The sequence below is a fragment of the Pongo abelii genome, chromosome 1 (assembly GCF_028885655.2).
Source record: "Pongo abelii isolate AG06213 chromosome 1, NHGRI_mPonAbe1-v2.0_pri, whole genome shotgun sequence".
NCBI lineage: Eukaryota > Metazoa > Chordata > Mammalia > Primates > Hominidae > Pongo > Pongo abelii.
Window position 1 is genome coordinate 90,119,190 of NC_071985.2, and position 25,257 is coordinate 90,144,446.

General features: G+C 42.2%; 1 protein-coding gene across 7 annotated transcripts in view; it reads left to right on the forward strand.

The window, feature by feature from the left end:
- The first annotated feature begins 1,074 nt into the window (after positions 1-1,074).
- DCAF8 (DDB1 and CUL4 associated factor 8) overlaps positions 1,075-25,257 on the forward strand; it is a 47,886-nt gene continuing 23,703 nt past the window's right edge. Inside the window, exons 1-4 of one of the 7 annotated variants that reach the window (XM_063720660.1) lie at positions 1,987-2,081; positions 9,032-9,125; positions 20,523-20,597; positions 24,191-24,864. In XM_063720660.1, the coding sequence (XP_063576730.1) occupies positions 20,549-20,597; positions 24,191-24,864 (723 nt within the window). In that variant the 5' untranslated portion in view covers positions 1,987-2,081; positions 9,032-9,125; positions 20,523-20,548. 7 annotated transcript variants of the gene reach the window in all.

Here is a 25,257-nt window from a genome sequence, read left to right on the forward strand (position 1 = left end):
AAACCTTTATTTAGATGTCACCTCAGCAGAGGGGCCTTCTCTGAACCCCCTATGTAAAAGAGCACACCCATCCAGATAACCCATTTTTATTCTGCTTTATTTTCCTTTATAGTACTCTTCATAACTTTATTATCTGTGTGTCTCTCCCCTCCTCCTATGCTCCCAACCCTTGCACTAATAAGTTCCATGAATGCAAGAATCTTGGTTGTATTCACTGTTGCAGCCCCAGCACATAGAACAGGGCCTTCCAGAGCAGGAATTCAATAAATAGTTGTTGACTGAATGAATGAAAGAATGAATAGGATGGTGGGGCATTAAATAGCTACTTTGTGCCGTAGCCCTCTTCTAGGTGTTGAGATTACAAAGATGATAAAAACATAGTCCTTGCCCTCAAGAATTTATATTCTAGTAGTATAGCTGGATTACAAACATGTAATTTTAGATTAAATGTTATAGGTAAAAAAGTTATTAAAAAAACAGTGCAGAGTAAGGGGATAGATAGAGGAGGATGACATGAGGTTCCATTTTAGTTACAATAGTCAAGAGCTGCCTGTGTTAAGAAGTAGGATTTCAATAGACACCTCAAGTCTAGTAAAGATCTAGTAGATGGACATTCCAAGAAAAGGAAAAAAACCCTAGGGCTGAGACATGCTTTGACTGGAGTGACAGTAAGGCTAGTGAGGCTAGAGCAGAGCTAGGCAGTGTGGGAGGAGATGAATCAGATAAATAGGCAGGTGCTAGATCAGATCATGTAGGGCCCTCCTTAGAGGCAATTCATTTTTTGATGGCCTCTAAGGCTATCATACTTTTGACTTTTATTATGTGATGGGAAGCTATTGGAGGTTTTGAGCAGGGTGGGGACTGGGGAAATAATACGACCTTACTTTTTTTTTGAGACGGAGTCTCATTCCATCACCCAGCCTGGAGTGCAGTGGTGCAATCTCAGCTCACTGCAACCTCCGCCTCCGGGTTCAAGCGATTCTCCTGCCTCAGCCTCCCAAGTAGCTGGGATTGCAGGCGCGCTCCACTATGCCGGGTAATTTTTTTTTTTTTTTTTTTTTGTATTTTTAGTAGAGACAGGTTTCACCATGTTGGCCTGGTTTCAAACTGGTTTCGAACTCCTGACCTCAAGTGATCCGCCCACATCCGCCTCCCAAAGTGCTAGGATTACAGGCATGAGCCACCGCGCCCGGCCAGACCTTACATTTTTAAAAATCACTCTGGCTGCCTTATGTTTAACTGTAATGGCAATAATGGAAGTAGACAAACGAGGTAAGTTTCTATTGCGGTAGTCTTAAGTAATATGTAATGACTTGGAGACTAGCGGTAGGAGAGGTGAGAAAGGGTCAGATTTTTGCACCCTGGGCTTCTGGTAAGAAAAAAAAAAATACCCCAGCCTGGCAGCTGGGAGTAATCCTCTGCAGGGTTACTGTAGGTGTCATAACGAAACAGAGTTCAAAAGTCACCCCACATCACCCGGCCCACTCTTGGGAACCTTTACCCACACCATCCCTCTTCAGAAAAGAGCCTCTGGAATAGCTACACCTCAAGCTACTGAGCCCCTTCTTTAAAAATACGTAAATGGAGACTCTCAGGGGAAAATGGGCCTCGATAGTATAGAAACCACTTAAGGAAACAAAGTCCTGAAAGGAAACGGGGATTTTCAGAAGAAATCCTTGTGGCAATCATTGCTCGTTCCCGGTGTTCAAAAACGGCAAAACTGGCCATCATCCAGGAAGTGGCCTGCCAATCCCCTGGAAATTTAGTTTATTTCTATCACAACTCTGGGAAGCCCCTAACTTGCATTTGTTTTGAGTATCACAAGATTAAGCAAGCCCAAAGAAACTACAAAAACAACTTTGCCTCTTCCGTAATGCGCAGGCGCCCCTCGCTCTGTTTTCCGTTGGCCTTAAGCCCCGCCCTTTGTGCGTCCTTCGAGGAGGGTTGCGAGCCGTGAGCTCGCGCGACCACTCTTCCCTTAGTCTTCTCGAGCACATCGTCGCAAACGGGGCCGGAAAGCGTGGCAGCGCAGGCGCAAGCGCAGAGAGCGGAGGCGGTGGTGGTGGCGGCCGCTGGCCAGTGTAAGATGGCGGCGGCGTTGGTGGTGGCAGTGGACGGGGCGGCTGGGCCTGGAACAGTCGGAGCAGCCGCTAGCAGAAGGATGACCCAAGACGGGAAGCGGGCTGCTGAGCCTCGCCGATTCCCGTGCTTGTAACTGCCCCAGCCGGACACCCCCCCTCCCTTGACCTACCCGGTCTGTGTTTCGTTCCGGCTCGGCCTGCGCCCCCCCTCGCTTCCCAGCCGGTTTCCCCTAAGGATGGGCCTGACCCATTTCCCAAGCTCTTAGCGCTCAGGTCTTTTCCTTCCGCCGACCCGCAGTCATCGCTGGGAGTACTGGTTGCCCTTTCCTCAGGTCAGCCCTGGTGTTGCCCCCAAGAGCCAGCCGCACAGTTCACAGGGACGCCTTGCTTCGTTGGGTGACCCATGTGTGCGCTCCTATTTCTCCCCTTAGATTGAGGGACACGGCTCGCCCTGCGTCTCCCCGTCACCTCAGGGCCACCGCGCAATGTGTCCCCCTCCCCCATCCCAAGTTCCCAGGCCCAGCACCTTGTACGGAAGGCGGAGGTCCAAGAATTCCGGAGTCGGTTGTTGTCTTGTGGTCTTGTACCCTTTGTAATATAATTCTCTTAGTTTACTTCCTCTAACTCCCAAATCTTTTAGGATATCTTAGAACGGTCCCATTTGGTCCCTGTTAGTTGGAAAGCATCTGGTGGCTTGAATTTCTGACTCATGATTGTTACTGGAGTCTCTGTAAACAAACCGGCACTAGCGCTATCACATTCTCTCCGGGATTTCCCCCCCTGTTCTGTGGCTTCTTGTTGAGAGGTTGTTTGGTTATGGTTTAGCGTTGAAAAGATTCAGGTTATCCTTTTAAATGACTACGTTTTAGTGGAGCTGGGAGATTACTTGCCTGGCTTCTAATCTTCATGTTGGTTCATTTTATTTCCATGTGTGTGTGGGTTATTTGTTCAGTAATTAGAATTAGATAAAGTATTCTGCTTTTAAGTAGTTTTGAGGAGGCCTAAAAATACTAAAGTGTATTCATAATATTTTTATTATGTTCAGTAGAAGACACACCTTTGCCATGTAAATTTTAACTTTTCTCAGTCCTTCAGTGAATCTACAGACCTATTTTCTCAGGAGCTCAGCCTGGCCTTACTTCAGTGATAAAAGGAGGAAAGGTGAGTGGGAGTTGGAGGCATTAAAATTCTTGAGTTCAAGACAGACTGCGCTGATGCTCAACTGCTGACCACTAAAGTCATAAAATTCCTGCCAGTTTCCCAAAGAGTTTGAGTGTTGTTCTTGGCTTTGTTCCAGCTCTGGTTGAATTACTTTTACAAGTTTAATTGTCTGTGGGCTTCTTTTCTTTCTGTCCTAAACTATTGCTGTATATCTCCAAATGACTTAAGCCTAGAAGTGAATGTGTGCCCCCTACCCCGTGTCTTCTTTTCTTCTTTATTCATTTTCCTTGTATTTTGTCTTTGTGTCGATCATATTTTTTACGTTGTTAAAAACTGGAACTTAGTTTGCCTGAGTTCTGTTCAGCCTGTTGTCAAATCAGGTCTCTTCCCCTCTCACAGCTTTGGGTTGTCATCCCTTGGTATTTAGATGAGAATATTTAGCTGCTTGTGACTAAAAGCTGGGGAGTGATGAGTGATGCTGCCTTTAGTTGGTGTCTGAGTCCAGTCTATTTCAGAATTCCGACTTTTTAGGATATAGTGGGAAATTTTTTGTAAAAAAAAAAAAAAAATAGTGGCTGCTCTTTCTTTTGTAGCTGGTCTGAAGAATTCTTGGTTAGCAGAAGAAACATCCTGGGCATTCAGCAGCATGGGTTGGTGCCAAAAAGGGAGTCAGAACATACTTATAAATGCAGTTTTCGTGAGGCTTTCAGGTTTCTGGTAGCAGAGACTAGAGGCTCATGGCATGTGACAGAAAAGCTAAGTGACTGGAAGGTAGGCCTGGCCGATTCCTAGTATCTTTATGGTTTGTAGTAGGAAAAGATTGAGTGACACTGGTGAGTTTTATTCCATCTGATGACTGAATTAGAAAATGCTCATTATGGACTGGAATAAAATTATTAGTGATGGTGTATATGTGTATCAGTAAGATATAAAGAGAAAAGTACAGTTTTTAGAGATTGGACAGACTTTTAATTTAATTTTAAGGTTTAAATACTAGACTAATATTTCTTAGCCATGTGACCTTGAGCAAGTTACTTAAACTTCTCTGACTCTTAATTTCCACAACTCTAAAAGTGTGATAATACCACTTACCTCCCAGGGTCATTGTTAGTATTATAGCGAATCTATTTAAAGCTGTTAGTAATCTAAGAACACATGGTACACACTCAAAAAATGTTTTTTTTTTTTTTTGCACATCATTGATATAGCTTTGAATAAGTTATACGTTAATTTATGCTTCTTTTACATTTTGCCTTAGAACACGTTTTTCTGGTTAATTTTCCCAACTGATTTTTAATTGGTCAGCTTAGACGTGTCCTTTGTAAGTGCCCACCTAAAGTTGTCTTTTGAACATGAACCCCTTGGTGGGGGTTCATAACCAGAGGTCAGAGAATATTAGATATTGGTGTATGTATACTTCAAAATGTATTCTTAAACATCAGTAAATTTTTTTGTTCATTGGTTCCTTCTTCTTGGTCTCTCTGTTAGCACACCTGATCAGAGTTGGCCGTGTTGTGATTCTTCCCCTTTCTGCTACAGTGTTGTTTACCTGTACTGCAACTACTCTTTATATTTTCCTTTTTTGCCATGAAGGGAAAGGGAATACATTTTTTCCTTCTTGTTGGGCTGTACAGTGATCCTCATCAACAAATTATCAAAGAACTGTATGAGGAAAAGATCTCTTTTTTTTTAAGTGAATCAGGGCTAGGGAGTTAGGAATGAAGAGGTTTTTGCTTGTTTGTTTTTGTTTTTGTTTTTGTTTTGACGAGTCTTGCTCTGTCGCCAGGCTGGGGTGCTGTGGTGCGATCTCAGCCCACTGCAACCTCCGACTCCCTGGTTCAAGCGATTCTCCTGCCTCATCCTCCCGAGTAGCTGGGATTACAGGCATGCGCCACCATGCCCAGCTAATTTTTGTATTTTTAGTAGAGGAGGGGTTTCACCATGTTGGCCAGGATGGTCTCAATCTCCTGACCTTGTGATCCACCCGCCTCAGCCTCCCAAAGTGCTAGGATTACAGGTGTGAACCACCGTGCCTGGCCGAAGAGTTCATTTTTCAGCTCCACAGCTGGACCATCTTAATAATATGACAGCACAGATGAAGAGTTTTAAACCTTTTGTTGGTTTTTCTTTCATATCTTTTTGGCAAGGGCACATGAAAATTAAGTACTGATAATATCACAATGAAAGCAGCTGTGTCATTCAGACCACTGACCATTTTAGGTTTGATGAACTTTTCATTACCATCATCCAGGGTCTAAATTCTCCATTGTAAGGTAAGGATTCTCCAGGGTGGTGGTGAGGTGGGTTGAGATTGCATTTGTATCATTTGTGTTTTTATGAACTCTGAAGATCCATGTTGGGTGAAGGAAAGGATGGGAGGAGAAAAGGAAATACTTCGAAAGAGGGATAACTTGGACTGTTTATTTCCTTATGTGCTGGGTAAGAATCCCCAGGTGACATCTATATATAGTAAATCAGTATTTCTAGTCTGTGGACCACACTATAAACTTTTTATCTTTCTAAATTTTTTTTTTTATTTTTTATTTTTGTAGAGATAGGGTCTCACTTTGTTGCCTAGGCTGGTCTCAAACTGCTGGGCTCAAGTGATCTTCCCACCTCAGCTGAGTAGCTGGGACCGCAGGCATATCACCATACCTAGCTAATTTTTGGTTGTGTGTGTGTTTTTTTTTTTTTAAAGAGATGAGGTCTTACTTGCCCAGCTGGTCTCAAGTGATGCTCCCATCTTGGCCTCCAAAGTGCTGAGATTACAGGCATAGCCACAGCACCCAGCTTTGAAGATATTTTTATATTTCCAGGGTTTTAGGTGTTTACTTAAGAATTGTGACATCTTATTAGGTAGTATTTCCTAGGATGGTTAGAGTGGGAGGCTAAGAATGCTTGTGACCTTTTAGTTCCCACCACCAACCTCTTAAAGTGCAGTCTATTTATTTATTTTTGAAATAGGATCTCACTCTGTCACCTAGAGTGGAGTGCAGTAGCACCATCATGGCTCACTGCAACCTCGACCTCTTGGGCTTAGGTGATTCTGCAATCTCAGCCTCTTGAGTAGCTGGGACTACAGGTGCACGCCACCGTACCTGGCTAATTTTTGTATTTTTTGTAAAGATGAGGTTTCACCATATTGCCCAGGCTGGTCTCAAACCCCTGGGCTCAAGCAATCCTCCTGCCTCAGCCTCCCAGAGTGCTGGGATTACAGGCGTGAGCCACTGCACCCTGCTAAGTGCAGTCAATTAAATGTATAAGAATCTGCCAGGCTGAGTGCAGCTGGCTCATGGCTGTAATCCCAGCACTTTTGGGAGGCCAAGGCGGGAGGATCACTTGATCCTAGTTGTTCAAGTTCAGCCTAGGCAATATTGAGACCTCGTCTCTACAAAAAGTTTAAAAAAAAAAAAGCCAAGCATGGGGCATGTACTTGCAGTCCCATCTCCTTGGGAGGCTGAGGTGGGAGGATCGTTTGAGTCCAGGAGGTAGAGGCTGCAGTGAGCTGAGATTGCGCCACTGCAGTTTAGTATGGGCAACAGAGTGAGACCTAGTCTCAAAAAAAAGAATCAGCCCCAGTGCCGTGGTCCTTAGTGTTGAGTAGGACCAACCTAAGACAGAAGCTTGTCTACAGAGAGCTGAAAGAAAGCAGCCTCTTTGTTGCCAGTTTAAAACAATACTGGCATTTTAAAAGCAAACAGACTCTAGTAGGATACATTGTATAGAAGCGCACCCTGTTGTGAAAGACTGGGATCTTGAGTTTTGTGCTCTAAGTCTTGTATTCTATCAGGTGAGCAATAGGCTTTTAAAATCATAAAGTGACTATTAAAATGCTTTCAGTAGATAGATTCATTACTCCATTATTTCTACTGTATAAAAGTTTATTCTAAACATGTCTAGGAAATATCCGGATTGTACAAGAGAAATAACGGTATCCAAACCAGACTTTTTATTGCATAACATTGGTGTTAGAGTTAGTTTTTAAGTCTCTGAGATTGAATTAGCTTTTTTTTTTTTTTAAAGCAGATTATCAGTGAGCTAAGATAATCTGCTGTTTACCCTCACCTGTTGGGAACGCAGGCAACTGAATTAATTGAATCAGCAATTGGCATGGGGTAGTGACTTTGTATATTTTCATTTTAGAGTCAAAAGCCAGTGAGTTTTAGATTAGCTTTGTAGTAATACTAAAAACTTCATCTTTTATTTTTACAAATGTACCCAAGAAATGTCATTGCTGTTAACATCAGTCAGAAAAGGAGGCTACTTGCTCTTTATTGATTTAGTCATTCTGCTCTTGGAGTGAGTAGAAAGTCTTTGAAAGCTTTTCAAAAATTAGTGAGTGATGAATTTTATGAATTAGTCACTTTGCAGCAGTTTTATCTCTACCTCTGTAGGACATAGTTCCTGGGCCAGAAGCCAGATTTCTCAAGTACCACCTAACCCCAGGAATGTGTTATACAGATAAATTAATGAACGGAGGCTGCCTTGAGGTTGCCAATAGGGCATTGGGGAGTAATTAATATGACAAAGATGGCATCTTATTAATGAAATGTATTAATAGTATGGCTAGTGGATTGGGTCATTGCAAACATTTTAGATTAGATATTTGCTGTTCATCCTCTGAAGATACTGTTTAAGGAAGTCTGACAAGTTCTAAAGTGAAGCATACATATTTGCCTCACGTGCCATTTTTTTTTTTCTTCCCTGGCTTTTTCTTAGCCATCTGGAAAGCTACTATAGGGTTTACCTCTAATGGTAGTCAAGTGACTGTATTCCTCTGGTGTACTTTAATCATTGCCACATTACCAAGTATATTTTGTTAACCTTACTTAGGATCCAACGCTAGACCCTTTCTTCTAACCTAACCTGTAGGAAGGCACTTCTTGATGTTTTAAGCCTCTCTTTAATGTTTTATTGTAAGTTGTACTTTGGGAGCATCATTTTTTCATCTTAAATCCTCTCCATTTTAGGAAAAAATTGAAATATAAATGGCAAAAACTATTAATGGCAACAGACTTCTGATGTAAACGTAAATTGAGATGGAAACAAAATGAAAAGTAGATTTCCCTAAGAATTAGTTAAATTAAGATAAATGGCCTTGGATGTTTTTATAGAAAGTTCTCTTAGCCAGGTGCAGTGGCATGTACCTGTAATCCCAACTACTCGGGAGGCTGAGTTGGGAGGACTGCTTGAGCCCAGGAGTTTCAGGCTGGCAACATAGCAAGACCTTGTCTCTTAAAAAAAAAAACAAAAACGTTGCTTAGTTCTGCTGCTGGAAATTAACACTTAAGGGTTAGAGTGCATTCCTGACATAGTCTGAAATACTGTTATTAAAATTAAAGCCAGAGGCCATGCACAGTGGCTTACATCTGTAATCCCAGCATTTTGGGAGGCCGAGATGGGCAGATCACCTGAGGTCAGGAGTTCGAGACCAGCCTGGCCAACATAGCAAAACCCCTGTCTCTACTAAAAATACAAAAATTAGCCAGCTGCAGTGGCATGCACCTGTAGTCCCAGCTACTTGGGAGGCTGAGGCAGGAGAATTGCTTGAACCCAGAAGGCAGAGGTTGCAGTGAGCCAACATCATACCACTGTACTCCAGCCTGGGTGACAGAGTGAGACCCTGTCTTTAAAAAAAAAAAAAAAAAAAAAGAATTAAAGCCAGTAAACTATAAACACTGGGCATTTTATGTTACCAATAGGGAGAGAAGGCATTAATTCAAAGAAGGAACAAAGTTCCTTATTCATAGTTTGAATCCTCATCATTATCCATGCTGATTGCTTTGCAGTCTTCCATCTTGGGTATCCTCAGAACCTTCAAGAGGGAGAAGAGGCCAGGTGTGGTGGTTCATGCCTATAATCCCAGCACTTTGGGAGGCCAAGGTAGGAGGATTACTTGAGCTCAAGAGTTTGAGACCACTCGGCAAGATAGTGAGACACCGTCTCTACAATAATAATAGTAAAAAAATCTATTTTAAAAATTAAAAGAGGGAGAAAAACTTAGGGAGGCTTATATTGTGGGTTCCTGGGTAGATTGCCTTACTGCAGTTTGTAGAACATGAATACTTGAAAGAAGATATTAACGGAGCTCTCTGAATTCTTTAAAACGCCAGAGAGAAAGGGTAAGCAGATTTCATAGACTTGGAACTGTGTCCTATATTATATACGATGTTTGGAGAATCATTGCTGAGTGGTAAAGAAGTCCAGGATTTTCTAGGAAATGTAGTCTGGTATAGAGATGGGAAAATAGAAAAATAATATAAATGCCTACTATGTGCAAACAGGCTGTTAACATATGTTATTTTTAATCCTCTAAATTCCTGCAGGGTGGTAATATTATCCCATTTTACAAAAGAAAAACTCAAAAGCAGGTGGTAGAGGTAGAATTCAAACCCAGGTCTGTTTGACACCAAAGCCCTTTTCTTTCTTTCATAACACATGCTGTCTTTAAAAACAGGACTTTTCTTCTTTTTTTCTTTTTTCTTTTTTCTTTGTTTTTTTTTTTAAGATGGAGTCTTGCTTTGTCACCAGGCTGTAGTGCAGTGGTGTGATCTTGGCTCACTGAAACCTTCCCCTCTCGGGTTCGAGCAGTCCTCCTGCCTCAGCCTCCGAGTAGCTAAGACTACAGGCGCATGCCATCATGCCCAGCTAATTTTTGTATTTTTAGTAGAAATGGGGTTTTACCATGTTGGCCAAGATGGTCTTGATCTCTTGACCTCATAATCCGCCCAGCCCGGCCTCCTAAAGTGTGGGAATTATAGGTGTGAGCCATGGTACCTGGCCAAAAAAAAAAAGCAGCGCTTTTCAAAGCCAAGTGATGAAGCTGAAAGGTAGAATTAAATATTTCTTATAAACATATGTATATAAATTATTCAAATGAGAGTAGGAATAAAAACATTTTTTCATTGTTTAGACATAGTTATGCTATGTTGGTAAGCTAATGAGTTTTTTAAGAAAACAATTTTTTTTTTTTTTGAGACGGAGTTTCATTCTTTGGCCCAGGCTGGAGTGCAGTGGCACAATCTTGGCTCATTGCAACCTCTGCCTTCCAGTTTCATGCGATTCTCCTGCCTCAGTCTCCCCAGTAGCTGGGATTACAGGCATGCACCACCACACCTAGCTTATTTTTGTATTTTTAGTAGAGATGGGGCTTCACCATGTTGGCCAGGCTGGTCTCAAACTCCTGACCTCGTGATCCACCTGCCTCGGCCTCCCAAAGTGTTAGGATTACAGGCATGAGCCACTTGCACCCATCCCAGGAAATAATTTTTATAGACTTAAGAGATAGCTGAATCCTAGTGTTTTATGATTCTTTACTAGAGAGAAAATCAGCATTCTATTCAACCTCTGAGAAAATCCCAGGGGAAAAGCTGTTCTGACTCTTACAGCCTTTTGACAGTATACTGTTCTCTGTATTTTTTTGGAAGCATGGACTATCCTCCTTACCTTCTTGGTTTTTTTGTTTGTTTTTCTGAGACAGGGACTTGCTCTGTCACCCAGGCTGGAGTGCAGTGACCCCATCACAGTTCACTGCAATCTCGACCTCTGGGACTCCAGTGATCCTCCCACTTCAGCCTTCCAAGTAGCTGGGACTACAGGTGTACACCACCACACCCTGCTATTTTTTTTTTTTTTTTTTTTTTTTGAGATGGAGTCTCATCCTGTCGCCCAGGCCAGAGTGCAATGGCACGATCTCGTCTCACTGCAACCTTTGCCTCCCAGGTTCAAGTGATTCTCCTGCCTCAGCCTCCTGAGTAGCTGGAATCACAGGCATATGCCACCACGTGTGGCTAATTTTTGTATTTTTAGTAGAGACAGGGTTTCACCATGTTGGCCAGGCTTGTCTCAAACTCCTGACCTCAGGTGATCCACCCGCCTCAGCCTCCCAAAGTGCTGGGATTACCAGCGTCACTTACGCGTCAGCCACTGTGCGTGGCCTAATTTTTAAATTTTTTGTAGAGACAGGGTCTCCCGATGTTGCCCAGGTTGGTCTCAAATTCCTGGGCTCAAGCAACCCTCCAGCCTCAGCCTCCCAAAGTGCTGGGATTACAGGCATGAGTCACTGCGCCCAGCCTGTCCTCACCTTGAAACCTTTTTATTCTTGACTTCCAGAGATTTAATTTTGATTATTCGTTCTTCTCAATTTTTCTCTCTGCTCTCCTTTCTCTTCTCTAAGGGTAGGTATTCCTCAAGATTCTTCCCTTGAACTTCCTCTCCCAGAGCCTTCTTGGGTACCTAATTGTTTTGTTTTAGTGAGGTATGATTTACAAGGTGTTTGATTTTGAAGTTTCTCTGTACAGATAATTCACAAGTCTGTATCTCTGGCCTTACTTTATTTAAGTTCCAGACTGAAATTTGTCACTACCTTCCTAACATATTGGCTTGGATTTTAGATTTATTCAGAATAATTTCTCATCCCACCTGCCAGCTTCTCATTTGTGTCACTTGATTTTCTCTGGGCGCCCGACTAAGAACTTGTCTTTCTTAACTCAGCTTTGTAACTGCTTATTGAGCTAAACATTATCTACCTTTACAACGATTCTCATGTTGATCCCTTTTTAATTCCCTTTGCCATCAACCCAAGACAGCCCCTCATTACTTCTTATCTTGGCAACTATAATAGCTTTTAAACTTGTTTCTCTTTCTTTTTCCTTCATTTCAGTCCATCTTATTATCTTTGACAAAATAATTTCTCTGATGCCTGACAGCCTGCCACCCCAACAACAAAGCTTTTATTATACTTCTTAACTAATCAACTATACCTTACCATCTAGCCAAAGTAGACTACCCATGTATGTTTCTTGACCATGTCAGGTTTTTAACCTCCATATCTTTTCTTGCTCTGGTCCTGTGGAATGTCTTTCTCAACTCTACCCATTGAAATCCTGCCTGTCTTTTAAAGCCCATCTTAAAAGCGAATTTTCCATGGAAGCATTTCGTTTTTCACTGAAACTAAATATAATCTTTTCCTCTGTTCAACCACAACAGCATTCTATTTATCTTTTTAAAAAATGATATTGATACTTTTATCTCTTGTATCACTCATTTTTCCTAATTGATTAATTGGCTACAAAGGGGATTGTGACTGCCTTGTTTATATTTGTGGCTTCTATATTGCCTGGTACTAATGCTGTTGTGTAACAGCATGTTTGCTTACAGATAGGCCACTGGGTGGTGCCAGAGGCTTGTGATTTGTATGAAAATGAGTAGCCTAGACTCCCAGCTAGAGTCTACCAGCTAGAGCCTCTCTTCAGTTGGGTTGTTTGTACTGTCATATCTTCAGCACAGTAGGAATAGAGATTAATTTTTCTGTTACAGAAACATTCAGTTTCTTTCTGTTCATCTGTCCAGCCTACCAGAGGAGACAGTGTCATATGTTCGACCCCTCCAAGTACTTAATAGAAAATAGCCCAGAACTAAAGTCCTACCTACCATAAACATGCTTTATATAATGAGTTTCAGCCTCTTTGGGGTCATCCTTTGAGTTTCAGTGCCTGAGGTTCTCTTATTAATAAACACTATACGGCCAGGTGCAGTGGCTCATGCCTGTATTCTCAAGCATTTTGGGAGGCCAAGGAAGGTGGATCATTTGAGTCCAGGAGTTCGAGACCAGCCTGGGCAACATGTTCCCCACCACCATCTCTACAAAAAATTTAGCTGAGTGTGGCAGTATGCACCTGTAGTCCCAGCTACTGGAGGGGCTGAGGTGGGAGCATCACTTGAGCCTGGGAGATCGAGGCTGCAGTGAGCTGAGATCACACTACTGCATTCCAGCCTGGACAACAGCGAGACCCTGTCTTAAAAAAAAAATCTGCAAAACCACTGTGCTATTAGAGTGTGGAAGGCAAGTAGGCTTGGAGAAGTAAGTGTTTCTTGTGAAGGAGAAATATTAAGAAAAGTAAAATAAAGTTAAAATGAGCCATTTCATCTTGGAAACAAAAATTGGAGGTGGAGAAAGTAGAACTAGTTGATACCAGATGGACTGTGGGACCTAGAAAAGCAAATTTGTACTTTGGATGGAGATCAACCCTGAACAGCTGCTCATTTATGAGTGGTATGAGACATCTGTCCTCCCAAGAGAAACTTGGGACTGTGTGGCTCTCTGTCTTAATAATAATTGAAGTATTTTCTTATCACCTTCTAGTTTCAGAGGAAATTCTAAAACCTTGTCTCATTTAAATATGGGTGTTTATGTAGGAGAGTTGGGCACTTGAGTAGCAGAATGAGACAGGCACTGGTTTGAGAGAATGCTGGGATTATGTAAACCATGAGATTTGACAGACTGAGTTCAGGTCTTAGTAAAGGGATCAAGGACAAAGATAATATTTACATGTTGATGTTTCGATCGGGCTCAAGGTAAGGTAGTTGTCAGACCAGTGTTCATACACCCTAGACACCTTAAAATGAACTTCAGAGAAATTAAAAAAAAAAAAGAGCATAAACATACAAATTAATAGTACAACCATAAGAACAACTTTGAGCTACTTAAATTTCTGCTATTCTTAGTTATCACCAAGACAATAGGGTTGTAGACTTCTTATGTATTTAGGATTCATCTTGCCATTAATGTGGTCGCTGATAAATCACACAGGCAGTCTTGGTTGCAGCAAAAATCCTTTCAGCACTTTCATTTTCAAGTGAGACGTCTGGACATTATGCTCTCATTTGCTATGATATATTGACCATTTTTGTCAACTTCTATTAATCACAGCCTTGAGAATTTAGTGTTTTTAATACTATTATGTCATTTAACAATTTGCATGATTTTCCCCCATCACTCTTCTCTCATCCTCTCTTTTTTTTTTTTTTTGAGACAGAGTTTCGCTCTTGTTGCCCAGGCTGGAGTGCAATGGCGCGATCTCGGCTCACTGCAACCTGCGCCTTCCAGGTTCAGGCGATTCTCCTGCCTCAGCCTCCCGAGTAGCTGGGATTACAGGCATGCACTACCACGCCCGGCTAATTTTTTTGTACTTTTAATAGGGATGGAGTTTCTCCATGTTGGTCAGGCTGGTCTCGAACTCCTGACCTCAGGTGATCTGCCTGCCTTGGCCTCCCAAAGTGTTGGGATTACAGGCGTGAGCCACCGCGCCGGCCTGCATTCTCTCTTTTTAGGCCACGTTTATTAAGGTATAATTTATATACAGTAAAATTTATCCTTTTTTGAGTTGGCCTATTCTTTTAATTCTGACAAAGGCATAGTTATGTAACACCACCGTGATTGGCGCATGGAACATTTCCATCATTCCAAAAAGTTTTCTCATGCCCTTTTGTAGTCAGTTTCATTCCCCTACCCCCAAGCCCTGGCAATCCCTGATCCCTCTATTCCTATAGTTTTATTTTTTCCAGAAAGTACTATAAGTGGAATCATATATTGTATAGCTGTTTGAGTCTGAATTATTGCACTTACCATAACATACTTGAGATCTATCCATGTTGTTGCTTGTATCAGTAGTTCATTCCTTTTTATTGCTCAGTAGTATCCCATTGTGTGGACCTACCACAATTTGTTTATCCATGACCCAGCTGAAAAACATTTGTTTCCAGTTTTTTGATGAATTCAAGTAAAACTATTAAAACATTCACCTACAGGATATTTTTAATTTTGTGGACATACATTTTCCTTCTTATTTATTTTATTTATTTATTTTTAAAGATGGAGTATTGCTGTGTTACTCAGGCTGGTCTTTAATTCCTGGGCTCAAGCGATCCTCCCACCTCAGCCTCCCAAATTGCTGGGATAACAGGTCTGAGCCTCTTTTTTCTTGTATAAATTCCTGAAGCTGAAGTGGGATTCCTGAGTTATATGATAAGTGTATATTTAACTTCATAAGAAACTGCCAAATTGCTTTTTTCAAAATAACTATATTGTTTTGCATTTCTAGTAACAGTGTATATGAGTTGTAGTTGCTCTACTTCTTGTTAGTACTTAATAAAGTAAATTTTTGTTAAACAATTTTTGACCATTGTAATAAGCGTTTAGTGGATTCTCATTGTGGTTTTAATTTATATTTTCCTAATTATTAATAATGTTGAGGATCTTTTCAAGGGATTATTATTTACAGTACTTTTTTTTGTTTGTCTTTGAGATGGAGTCTCTCTGTTGCCCAGGATGGAGTGCAATGGTGCGATCTCAGCTCACTTGCAACCTCCGCCTCCTAGGTTCAAGCGATTCTCCTGCCTCAGCCTCTCGAGTAGCTGGGACTACTGGCATGTGCCACCACCCCCAGCTAATTTTGTATTTTAATAGAGATGGGGTTTTACCACGTTGGTCAGGCCAGCCTCGAATTCCTGACCTCAGGTGATCGGCCCGCCTCAGCCTCCCAGAATGCTGGGATTACCGGTGTGAGGCACCACACCCGCCCTCTTTTTTTTTTTTTTTTGAGATGGTGTCACTCTGTTGCCTAGACTGGAGTGCAGTGAGTAGCAGGATTATAGCTCACTGCAGCCTTGAACTCCTAGACTTAAGTGATCCTCCCACCTCAGTCTTCCAAAGTGTTGGGATTACAGGTGTGAGCCACCACATCCGGCTCGCGATAATTACTTAGTTGTGACAGGTTTTTTTTTTTTTTTTTTTTTTTTTTGAGATGGATACTTACTCTGTCACCAGGCTGGAGTGCAGTGGCGCGATCGCAGCTCACTGCAACCTCCTCCTTCCTAGTAGCTGGGATTACAGGCACGCGCTATCACGCCTGCCTAATTTTTTTGTATTTTAGTAAAGACGGGGTTTCACTATGTTGGCCAAGATGGTCCCGATCTCCTGACCTCGTGATCTGCCCCCCTCGACCTCCCAAAGTGATGGGATTACAGGCGTGAGCCTCCGCGCCCAGCCCCAGCCCATTGCGATAGTTTTAAAGTATATTCTGGTTACTGTCCTTGATCGAATACGTGTTTTGTAGATACTTTCTTCCAGTCTGTAGCTTGTCTTTGCATTGTTGTAACAGTATCTCTTGGAGATATTTTAATTTTTTTTTTTTTTTCTAGATGGAGTCTCTCCTTGTCATTCAGGCTGGAGTGCAGTGGTACTATCTTGGCTCACTGCAACCTCCACCTCCCAGGTTCAAGCAATTCTCTTGTCTCAGCCTCCCCAGTAGCTGGGACTACAGGCATGTGCCACCACACCCGGCTAATTTTTGTATTTTTAATAGAGACGGGGTTTCACCATGTTGGCCAGGCTGATCTCGGACTCCTGACCTCAGGTGATCCACCCGCTTTGGCCTCCCAAAGTGCTGAGATTACAGGCCTGAACCACTGCTCAGATTTATCAGAATTTATTAATTTTGATAAATCCAACTGACAATTTTTTTGTATGTGCTTTTTGTGTCCTATCCTAAGAAATTGTTGCCTAACCCAAGGTCACAGAGGTTATTTTCTTTGTTTTCTTCTGGAAGTTGTATTGTTTTAAGTTATATTTAGGTCTGTGATTCATTTTGAGTTAGCTTTTGTATATTGTACAATGTATGGATTGAGGTTCTTTAGTTTTTTTCTTTTGGTAGTTGAATGTTCAGTTATTCTGGTACAAGTTGAGCATCCCAAATTAAAAAATCTGAAATCTAAAATACCTTGAAATCTGAAACTTTGAATGCCAACTTGATGCTCAAAGGAAATACTCGTTGGAGCCTTTGGGATTTTGAATTTTCTGATTTGAGATGCTCAACTGGTATATTGCAAATAATTCAAAAATTTGAAACACTTCTGGCCCCAAGCATTTTGGGTAAGAGGAGACTCCGGACAAGGGATACGTAGTCTCTTATGCAGATCTTTCATCATATCAGAGGAAAAGAGCAGCCCCAGTAGTTTTAAACAAGAGACACTTGGTATCTCTTTTACAAAGTACTCTTATCCAGCGTATTAAAGTCTTTCTGCCTGGTTTTTAGTTAATATTTTGTCATGTAATGGTTAAAAATTTAAGGCTTTATTCTTATTAAGACAAGAAAAATCTAGGTCACTGGAATTTCTTAGTGAAATTAAAATGGCACCTGGGTCTTTTTTCCTCACCCTCCAGTGGGTTACTCTTTAACCTTCAGTTTGTCGGGGGTTATGGTTATTTTTAGAGTAGGAGCAGTGGAGCTAATCTAATTAAACTCCTCCAGCTACCTGGGACAGTGAGCTCATCAGCTTTTCCAACCTCAGCAAGATTAGCTTTGGACTAGATTTTACATGAAAGTTGATCAAAGTAAAAATAGTGGATTTGTTGGAAATACAGTGAAAAGTGAAGAAGATAGTTTGGATTTGGATCAAATATGTTCTCTGCAGACCTCAGTTTATAAAGTTAAGACTGTATTCTTTGGTGATGGAAAAGATTTTTTATTTTTTATTTTTTTGGAGACTGTGTCTTGCTCTGTCATCCTGGCTGGAGAGAAGTGGTATAATCACAGCTCACTGCAGCCTCAACTTCTGTGGCTCATGTGATCCTTCCACCTCAGCCCTACCCCAAGTAGCTGGGACTACAGGCATATGCCTGACTGATTTTTTTCTTTTCTGTAGCGACGGGGGTCTTCTTATGTTGCCCAGGCTGGTCTCCAACTCCTGCCTCGGCCTCCCAGTGTGCTGGGATTATAGGCATGAGCTGCCGTGCCTGGCTGGAAAAGATTTTTCAGTGGCTCCTATACTTGACACCTAGGGCACAGCATCTCTGCCTCCTTGACTGATTGATAGAGACAAGGGTCTCACAGTTCTGCCCAGGCTGGTCTTGGATTCCTGAGCTTAAGCAGTCCTTTCTCAGCCTTCTGAGTAGCTGTGATTACAGGTGCATGCCACACCTGTGAGCATCAGGTTCCTGCTCAAAGTTTTCACTCATAGAGGTTCATAATCAAAGTTTGGAGACCACTGCTCTAGAGTATCCTTCTGCAGAGATTTTGACATTTAATTCTACTTACCTTTATCATCTGTATACATGTATTTTCTAGAGCAATTATGAGTCAAAAGTTCAGGCAGTCTGGGCTCCTGTAGGAGTTGATGCTTGGTTTTGAGAGAGGTTCTCTGGAGCTGCTTTTTAATACTCTGGGAGTGGATAATAGTGGGGTGAAACGTACGGTAAAGAGTTTTGATTATGGAGATGGGAAAACATCAAATCTGTTCTTCATGTTACACTGGTCTGCTTATTACCTTAGTGTTTAATTTTTTTTTTTTTTTTTTTGAGACGGAGTTTCGCTCTTCTTGCCCAAGCTGGAGTGCAATGGCGTGATGTCGGCTCACCGCAACCTCCGCCTCCCAGGTTCAAGCGATTCTCCTGTCTCACCCTCGCTAGTAGCTGGGATTACAGGCATGTGCCACCATGCCCAGCTAATTTTGTATTTTTAGTAGAGACAGGGTTTCTCCATGTTGTTCAGGCTGGTCTCGAACTCCTGACCTCAGGTGATCCGTCCTCCTTGGCCTCCCAAAGTGCTGGGATTCATCTTAACAAAGTGGTGCATTTTCCCCACTTGATAGGAATTAATATAATTTTAAACTCTAGATGGAGAAGATAGGCTCCTATTCTAAAGAATATAAATAAGGACTGTTGAGAGGGAAAAACAAGTGCTGTGTGGGGAATGCTATACAAAACTGTCTACCTCAAAAAGGAGGAAAACAAAATGCATTGCAAACAGCTCCTCACTATTTTTCTTTATTTTATTATTATTATTATACTTTAAGTTTTCTTCTCACTATTTTTCTTCATGTTGCTTCACATATCTGTTTTTTGTTGCCATTGTCTTTCATCATCACCCTTCCAGGTGTCCTTTCCTGAAGTTCAGTCAGCTTCAGCCCCACTCTTGCAGTATTTCTATTCCCACCTTGGCCTATTATGAACAATCTTTGGGCTACTGTCTCTTGACAGAGGATACTTTTAATGAAGCAGCTTAGATTTCTGTAGAGGGTAGCGGGGGAAAGGATAAGGATGAGGCTGCTTCTGGAATAATTGTCATGGGAATGAAAGGGCTGTTGAAAGATTAGAGGCCAGTGTGCCTGGGTACAAGGACTGGGGTCATAATTATACTTTGTCTTTTACTAGTGCCTTTTGTCCAAGTCACTGAAAGGGCTTAACAAAATTCTGATCTGAATAATATTGTTCTTTGCTCTTTGGAATTTACTGGAGGTGGCAGTGAGGCTCTGAAAAAAATATGAATGTTTTATAGTGGCATAAAAGGAAATGAGTTAGATACCCTGATTCCTTGTTAAGGAAAGATGAGTCTGGTGAAAGCTGGTGCTGTTAGGTGAAACAGTGTTTGCCATTATATGAAATGGGATGAGATGGTTTAATGGAAATGTTGCCTTTTTCTTCCCCACCTTTGTCTTTGTGCTTAGAGACTCTGACTGTTAGTCCTAAGAGAAACAAAACAACTTAAGCTTCTTTCCTAGGGATAGGGTGCTCCGCATTTCTAGTTTCAGCTCTATAATCCTTAGTATCTGTGCCTTTAATAAGTTTGAAGTTAGTTGGGCCGGGCATGGTGGCTCATGCCTGTAATGCCAGCACTTTGGGAGGCCGAGGCGGGTGGATCACTTGGGAGATCGAGACCATCCTGGCTAACACAGTGAAACCCCATCTCTACTAAAAATACAAAAAGCCGGGTGTGGTGGCGGGCGCCTGTAGTCCCAGCTACTTGGGAGGCTGAGGCAGGAGAATGGTGTGAACCCGGGAGGCGGAGCTTGCAGTGAGCCTAGATTGCACCACTGCACTCCAGCCTGGGCGACAGAGTGAGACTGTCTCAAAAAAAAAAAAATAATAATAATAGGTTTGAAGTCAGTCATCTGAGTGAACAGAAAGCTCAATCTCTTCCCCCAAGAGGTTGATTTCTGTTGATTTGTGTGTAAAATGATACTCAGAATCTGACCCACCTCTTTATGTTGTGAAAACAAGTGTTGTACGAAGTTTGGGGATACATATGTCACTTATTTACATTGGAAGATTCTTGCCTAGGGGGCAATGCTGAAGTTAGCTTTATGTATTGAGTTGAGACTCTTGGCTTGCAGTACCTGTCATTTGATATGTGCCTCCTGTTCCAGGTTTTATTTTAGTTCCCACTTTCTCAGTTGAAAAATCACTGCCAGTTACTCAGTGAGTGAGGTAAAGAGATGGCACTTGACCTCCCCAAAAATATGCCATTATATGGATTTTAAACGTAGGGAAGAAAAAATTTCTGGTGTGCTTTTCACAAGCCGAGAAGCCCTGTTAAGCATGCATACACAAATCATTTTTATAAAAATGATAAAACCTGTTCATTGTTAAATCTCCTTGTCCCTATTGTCTTCTTTCCCAGGTGGTTTCCTAATTGTTTTGGTTTCTTCCTCTCCCAAACCCAGGCTGGCTACAGCAAACATCATTCAAGATGTCCAGCAAAGGGAGCAGCACAGATGGCAGAACAGACTTAGCTAATGGTAAGGGGCCAAAATGAAGGTGAAGCTATTTTTACTATCAACTGAGGTTCTCCTCCTGCCTGCAAGATAGAGTGGAGGCCTGGATTTTAGTGGAGGGAGGGAAACTTTCCTGTGTTGTTCTGAGTGTAGGAAACTACACAGGAAACACCTTGGACTATATTGTGCTTTTGCTTCTTCTCATTTTATCTGATCATTTTCAAAATATCAATAACAGAGCTGTACTTCTAAGAGGTCAAGTGGTTTGGAGTTCTATAAAGCTATAAGGATGGGCAGAACCTAGGAAATGCTGTTAATAAAGGAGAAAAATAAAATCTAATGGCTAGTAGGAACAAGGGAAGATGAGCTTCCCAGTTATATTGAGAGGTCCCTTTCCACAGTAAGTAGTAGTTTGATAGATTACATGGCTGGGCATGGTGGCTCATGCCTATAATCTCAGCACTTTGGGAGGCTGAGACAGGCAGATCGCTTGAGCCCAGGAGCTTGAGACCAGCCTGGGCAACATAGCGAGACCCCGTCTTTTAAAAAAAAAAAAAAAAGGTGATTACATAAGGGATGAAGTTACAACCCAACTAGGAGTGGGACATCTTTCCCCTCCTTATTTCCTTCCCTTACTTCCCCTCCCTTCTTTCCATTTATTTCCTTCCTTCCTTCCTTTCCCTCCTTCTTTTCAGGACCAGTGCTGCCAAGTGTCAAATCACTGGCTTTACGGCAGATTTGAAGGCAGAATATAAAAATTCTAATAGAGTATAACTACCACCTGGGTTATTTAACCAGCGCTTCACCTCTGAGCCAACTTTTAAATTAGAGAAGCTTGCCTTTAAATGGATATAGTTAGACAGCACAGAGTCCAGCATTCCTTAGCACCTTGAAGGTCAGGATAACAGGCTAAATTCTAGTTGATGTGATTGGAGGAAGGATAAGTGAGATTTTCAACATGCTTTTTTATCGCTCCATATGTTCTTATCACTGCCATTCATGCATCTTTTGTAAAGGAAAGTGGTTCATATTTTTCACTGGGTTTAGTTGAAAGGCACAGGGTTCTAGAGGAGTTAAAGTATACTATTGATTTGGAGCTTGACCATTAGCTAGGTCAAGGATTGGCAAACTATAAATTGCAGGCCAAATCCAGCCTGCCACTTGTTTTTGTAAAGTTTTATTGGAATACAGTCATGCCTGTTCGTTTATGTAGTGTCTATGAGTTGCTTTTGTTCTACATACTAGAGTTGAGTAGTTGTGGTGGAGCTCCATATGGTCTGCAAAGCCTAAAGTTTTTACTGTCTGGCCCTTTACCGAAAAAATTTGCAAACCCCTACTTTAGATCTTGGTGATTTACTGTTGGGGCCTTCTTGATGAGCTTGTGATACCCTCTGGCCCTTATGTTAATGTGGTAAGGCCTCCAAAATTGTCTATGTTTGTTACTCATAATTTTAACAATAAACACTAGATGTTTTGGTGTTTTATTTTTTCTTTTCTTTTTTCTTTTCTACAGACCTGTTAGGTGTGGTGTTTCAGTCCCTGCTCATCACTCCCAAGCTCAAGCCCAGTTGCATTTCAAAAAACTGTAACTGCTAAACTTTCGTAGCATATATAACAGGCTCAGCAAATGTGGTTCTTGGGTTCAAATTTCTGTACTTCGTAACTTTTTCTTCCAGCCCCTAGCCCAGTTGTTTTATACTGTGCTCTTAGTTGAGGCTTTTTTTTTTTTTTTGAGACAGAGTTTTGCTCTTGTTACCCAGGCTGGAGTACAGTGGCACAATCTCGACTCACTGCAACCTCCACCTCCCAGGTTCGAGCAATTCTCCTGCCTCAGCCTCCCAAGTAGCTGGGATTACAGGCGCATGCCACCACACCCGGCTAATTTTTCGTATTTCTAGTAGAAATGGGGTTTTTACCATGTTAGCCAGGCTGGTCTCGAACTCCTGACCTTAGGTGGTCTAGCCGCCTTGGCCTCCCAGAGTGCTGGGATTACAGGTGTTAGCCACTGCGCCCGGCCTGCAAGAACTGTTTATGTCTTCTGGCCTTCTGTTACTGCTTGAATCAAAGCACTTGTATTGTTGATCTTTTTTCAGTATTGGGTTTTGCTTAAGAGTACATTGCTTCAGAGATCTTCACAAAGTACTGCTGTAATCCACATGACTAGGCAATAAGGTGCTCCACCTTTGAATTCTTAAACATCAGTGTGGTATTGGAGTTGAATAGCTCATACAGGATGGTCTGCCTTTCCTGACAGCTTTTACTTCTGGCAGGATAAAATTTATAGCCACCTGAGGAAAGGAGGCCCATGAGCAGCATTTAAAATCTTTATTCTCCCCTTTTTTCTTCACACCTTGACTTAGGTTGGAAGTTGTGGTTGTATTGGCTCTAGAACATTCCTCAAGTTCTCATTGGAATTGACTTGACTGTTGTGGGATAAGAGAATGCAGTATGTAGTTATAGGAGATAAGATCAATGAAAGTGACCTAGTTATTTAACTATCAGCATAGCAGACCTAGAATATACTGAACTTTCTTCGTAGGCACCACTATAGTAGCCCAGCTTTTTATCAATTTTGTATATGCTTCCTAATAAAACTGTCTCAATAGAGAGACTAAAAATGTGTGACTAAAAATTATATTAAAAAATTCAAACTAATGGAAGTAAGTCAAAATATATTTACTAGCAAAAGGTGAGCAAGAACCCACTCAAATGATCACAATTCCCACTTACCCCTTCAGCTTGCTTTCTTAGTGAATTTTAGAAACTTAGGGGAAGAAACTTAGGATTTAGGTGACAGAAGGTGTAGTGCTACTTTCTTTTTTTTGAGATGGAGTCTCGCTTTGTCGCCCAGGCTAGAGTGCAGTGGTGCGACCTTGGCTCACTGCAAGCTCTGCCTCCCGGGTTCACGCCATTCTCCTGCCTCATCCTCCTGAGTAGCTGGGACTACAGATGCCCGGCTAATTTTTTGTATTTTTAGTAGAGATGGGGTTTCACCATGTTAGCCAGGATGGTCTCGATCTCCTGACCTCGTGATCCACGTGCCTCGGCCTCCCAAAGTGCTGGGATTACAGGCGTGAGTCACCGTGCCTGGCCTGATACTTTCTTAAAGTAGGAAATGGTGCAACTCCACATCCATAAGTCAAGAGTGATTTTTATCAGCTAGTTTCCGTCTTTCTCTAAGAAGATGGCTATGCTAGCTCTTGCTGGAGTTGGCTCTTCTTTTTGTATTCTGTTAATTATTTGCTATAACTTAATAAATGCCCATCCAATACAACACAGCCAATGGTAGATGTATCAGGCACACTTTTATACAATATGCCAATGTTTTGCCTCTTGAGAACTTAATATAATCTTAGATTGTCCTGAGATTCTTTGCTTTTGTTGAAGTACTTTATGTGTGTGGATTTGATCTTAATCTTTTCAATTTCTTGTCCTTTACAAGATTTCTCCTCAGAGGGTACTCTCTGTAATTATTTGTAATGAAAACACTTGGACCAAAGTTCATTTTTTGGTCTTTTGATGTGATGATTTCTTAGACTAAGGTGGGAAGCCCTTCTGATCACTATCCTGTTTTCTTATTTTTCCCTCTCCTCTACCCATTCCTCACTAACATGCAGGAAGCCTGTCTAGCAGTCCAGAGGAGATGTCTGGAGCTGAAGAGGGGAGGGAGACATCCTCAGGCATTGAAGTGGAGGCCTCAGACCTGAGTTTGAGCTTGACTGGGGATGATGGTGGCCCCAACCGCACCAGCACAGAAAGTCGAGGCACAGACACAGAGAGCTCAGGTGAAGATAAGGACTCTGATAGCATGGAGGACACTGGTCATTACTCCATTAATGATGAAAATCGAGTCCATGACCGCTCAGAGGAAGAGGAAGAGGAGGAAGAAGAGGAGGAAGAAGAGCAGCCTCGGCGCCGTGTACAGCGCAAGCGGGCTAACCGTGACCAGGACTCATCAGATGATGAGCGGGCCCTAGAGGACTGGGTGTCCTCGGAAACATCAGCTCTACCCCGACCTCGCTGGCAAGCCCTCCCTGCCCTTCGGGAGCGGGAGCTGGGTTCAAGTGCCCGCTTTGTCTATGAGGCCTGTGGGGCAAGAGTCTTTGTGCAGCGTTTCCGCCTGCAGCATGGGCTTGAGGGCCATACTGGTTGTGTCAATACCCTGCACTTTAACCAGCGCGGCACCTGGCTGGCCAGTGGCAGCGATGACCTGAAGGTGGTGGTGTGGGATTGGGTGCGGCGGCAGCCAGTACTGGACTTTGAGAGTGGCCACAAAAGTAATGTGTTCCAGGTGAGGCAAGGGAACATAATAGCAACTGAGAAAATCAGGCATGAGTTAAAGAAATCTGAACTGCAGCATGGATTGGGAGCTGATAGTGAGTTATTGTAGGAATTAGGTATCGGGACATGGCCCTCCTTTGGCTCCCATAATGACCTAAATACACTGAAAGACTCTTGGCAACCCTAGATTCCTTGAGCATATGGACTGTTGGAAGCCTCATAGGTAGGGTGCATGCAGCTTATTAAATGTGTGCTGGTAGGAGGCAGTGTAGTATAAGCACAGGCTCTTGAACCAAACTGCCTGAGTTCAAATCCTAGCCCTTCTGCTTACTAGCTCAGTGATCTTGGACAAGTTATTTTATCTTTGTCTTCAGTTTATCTGTAAAATAGGACTAATAACACA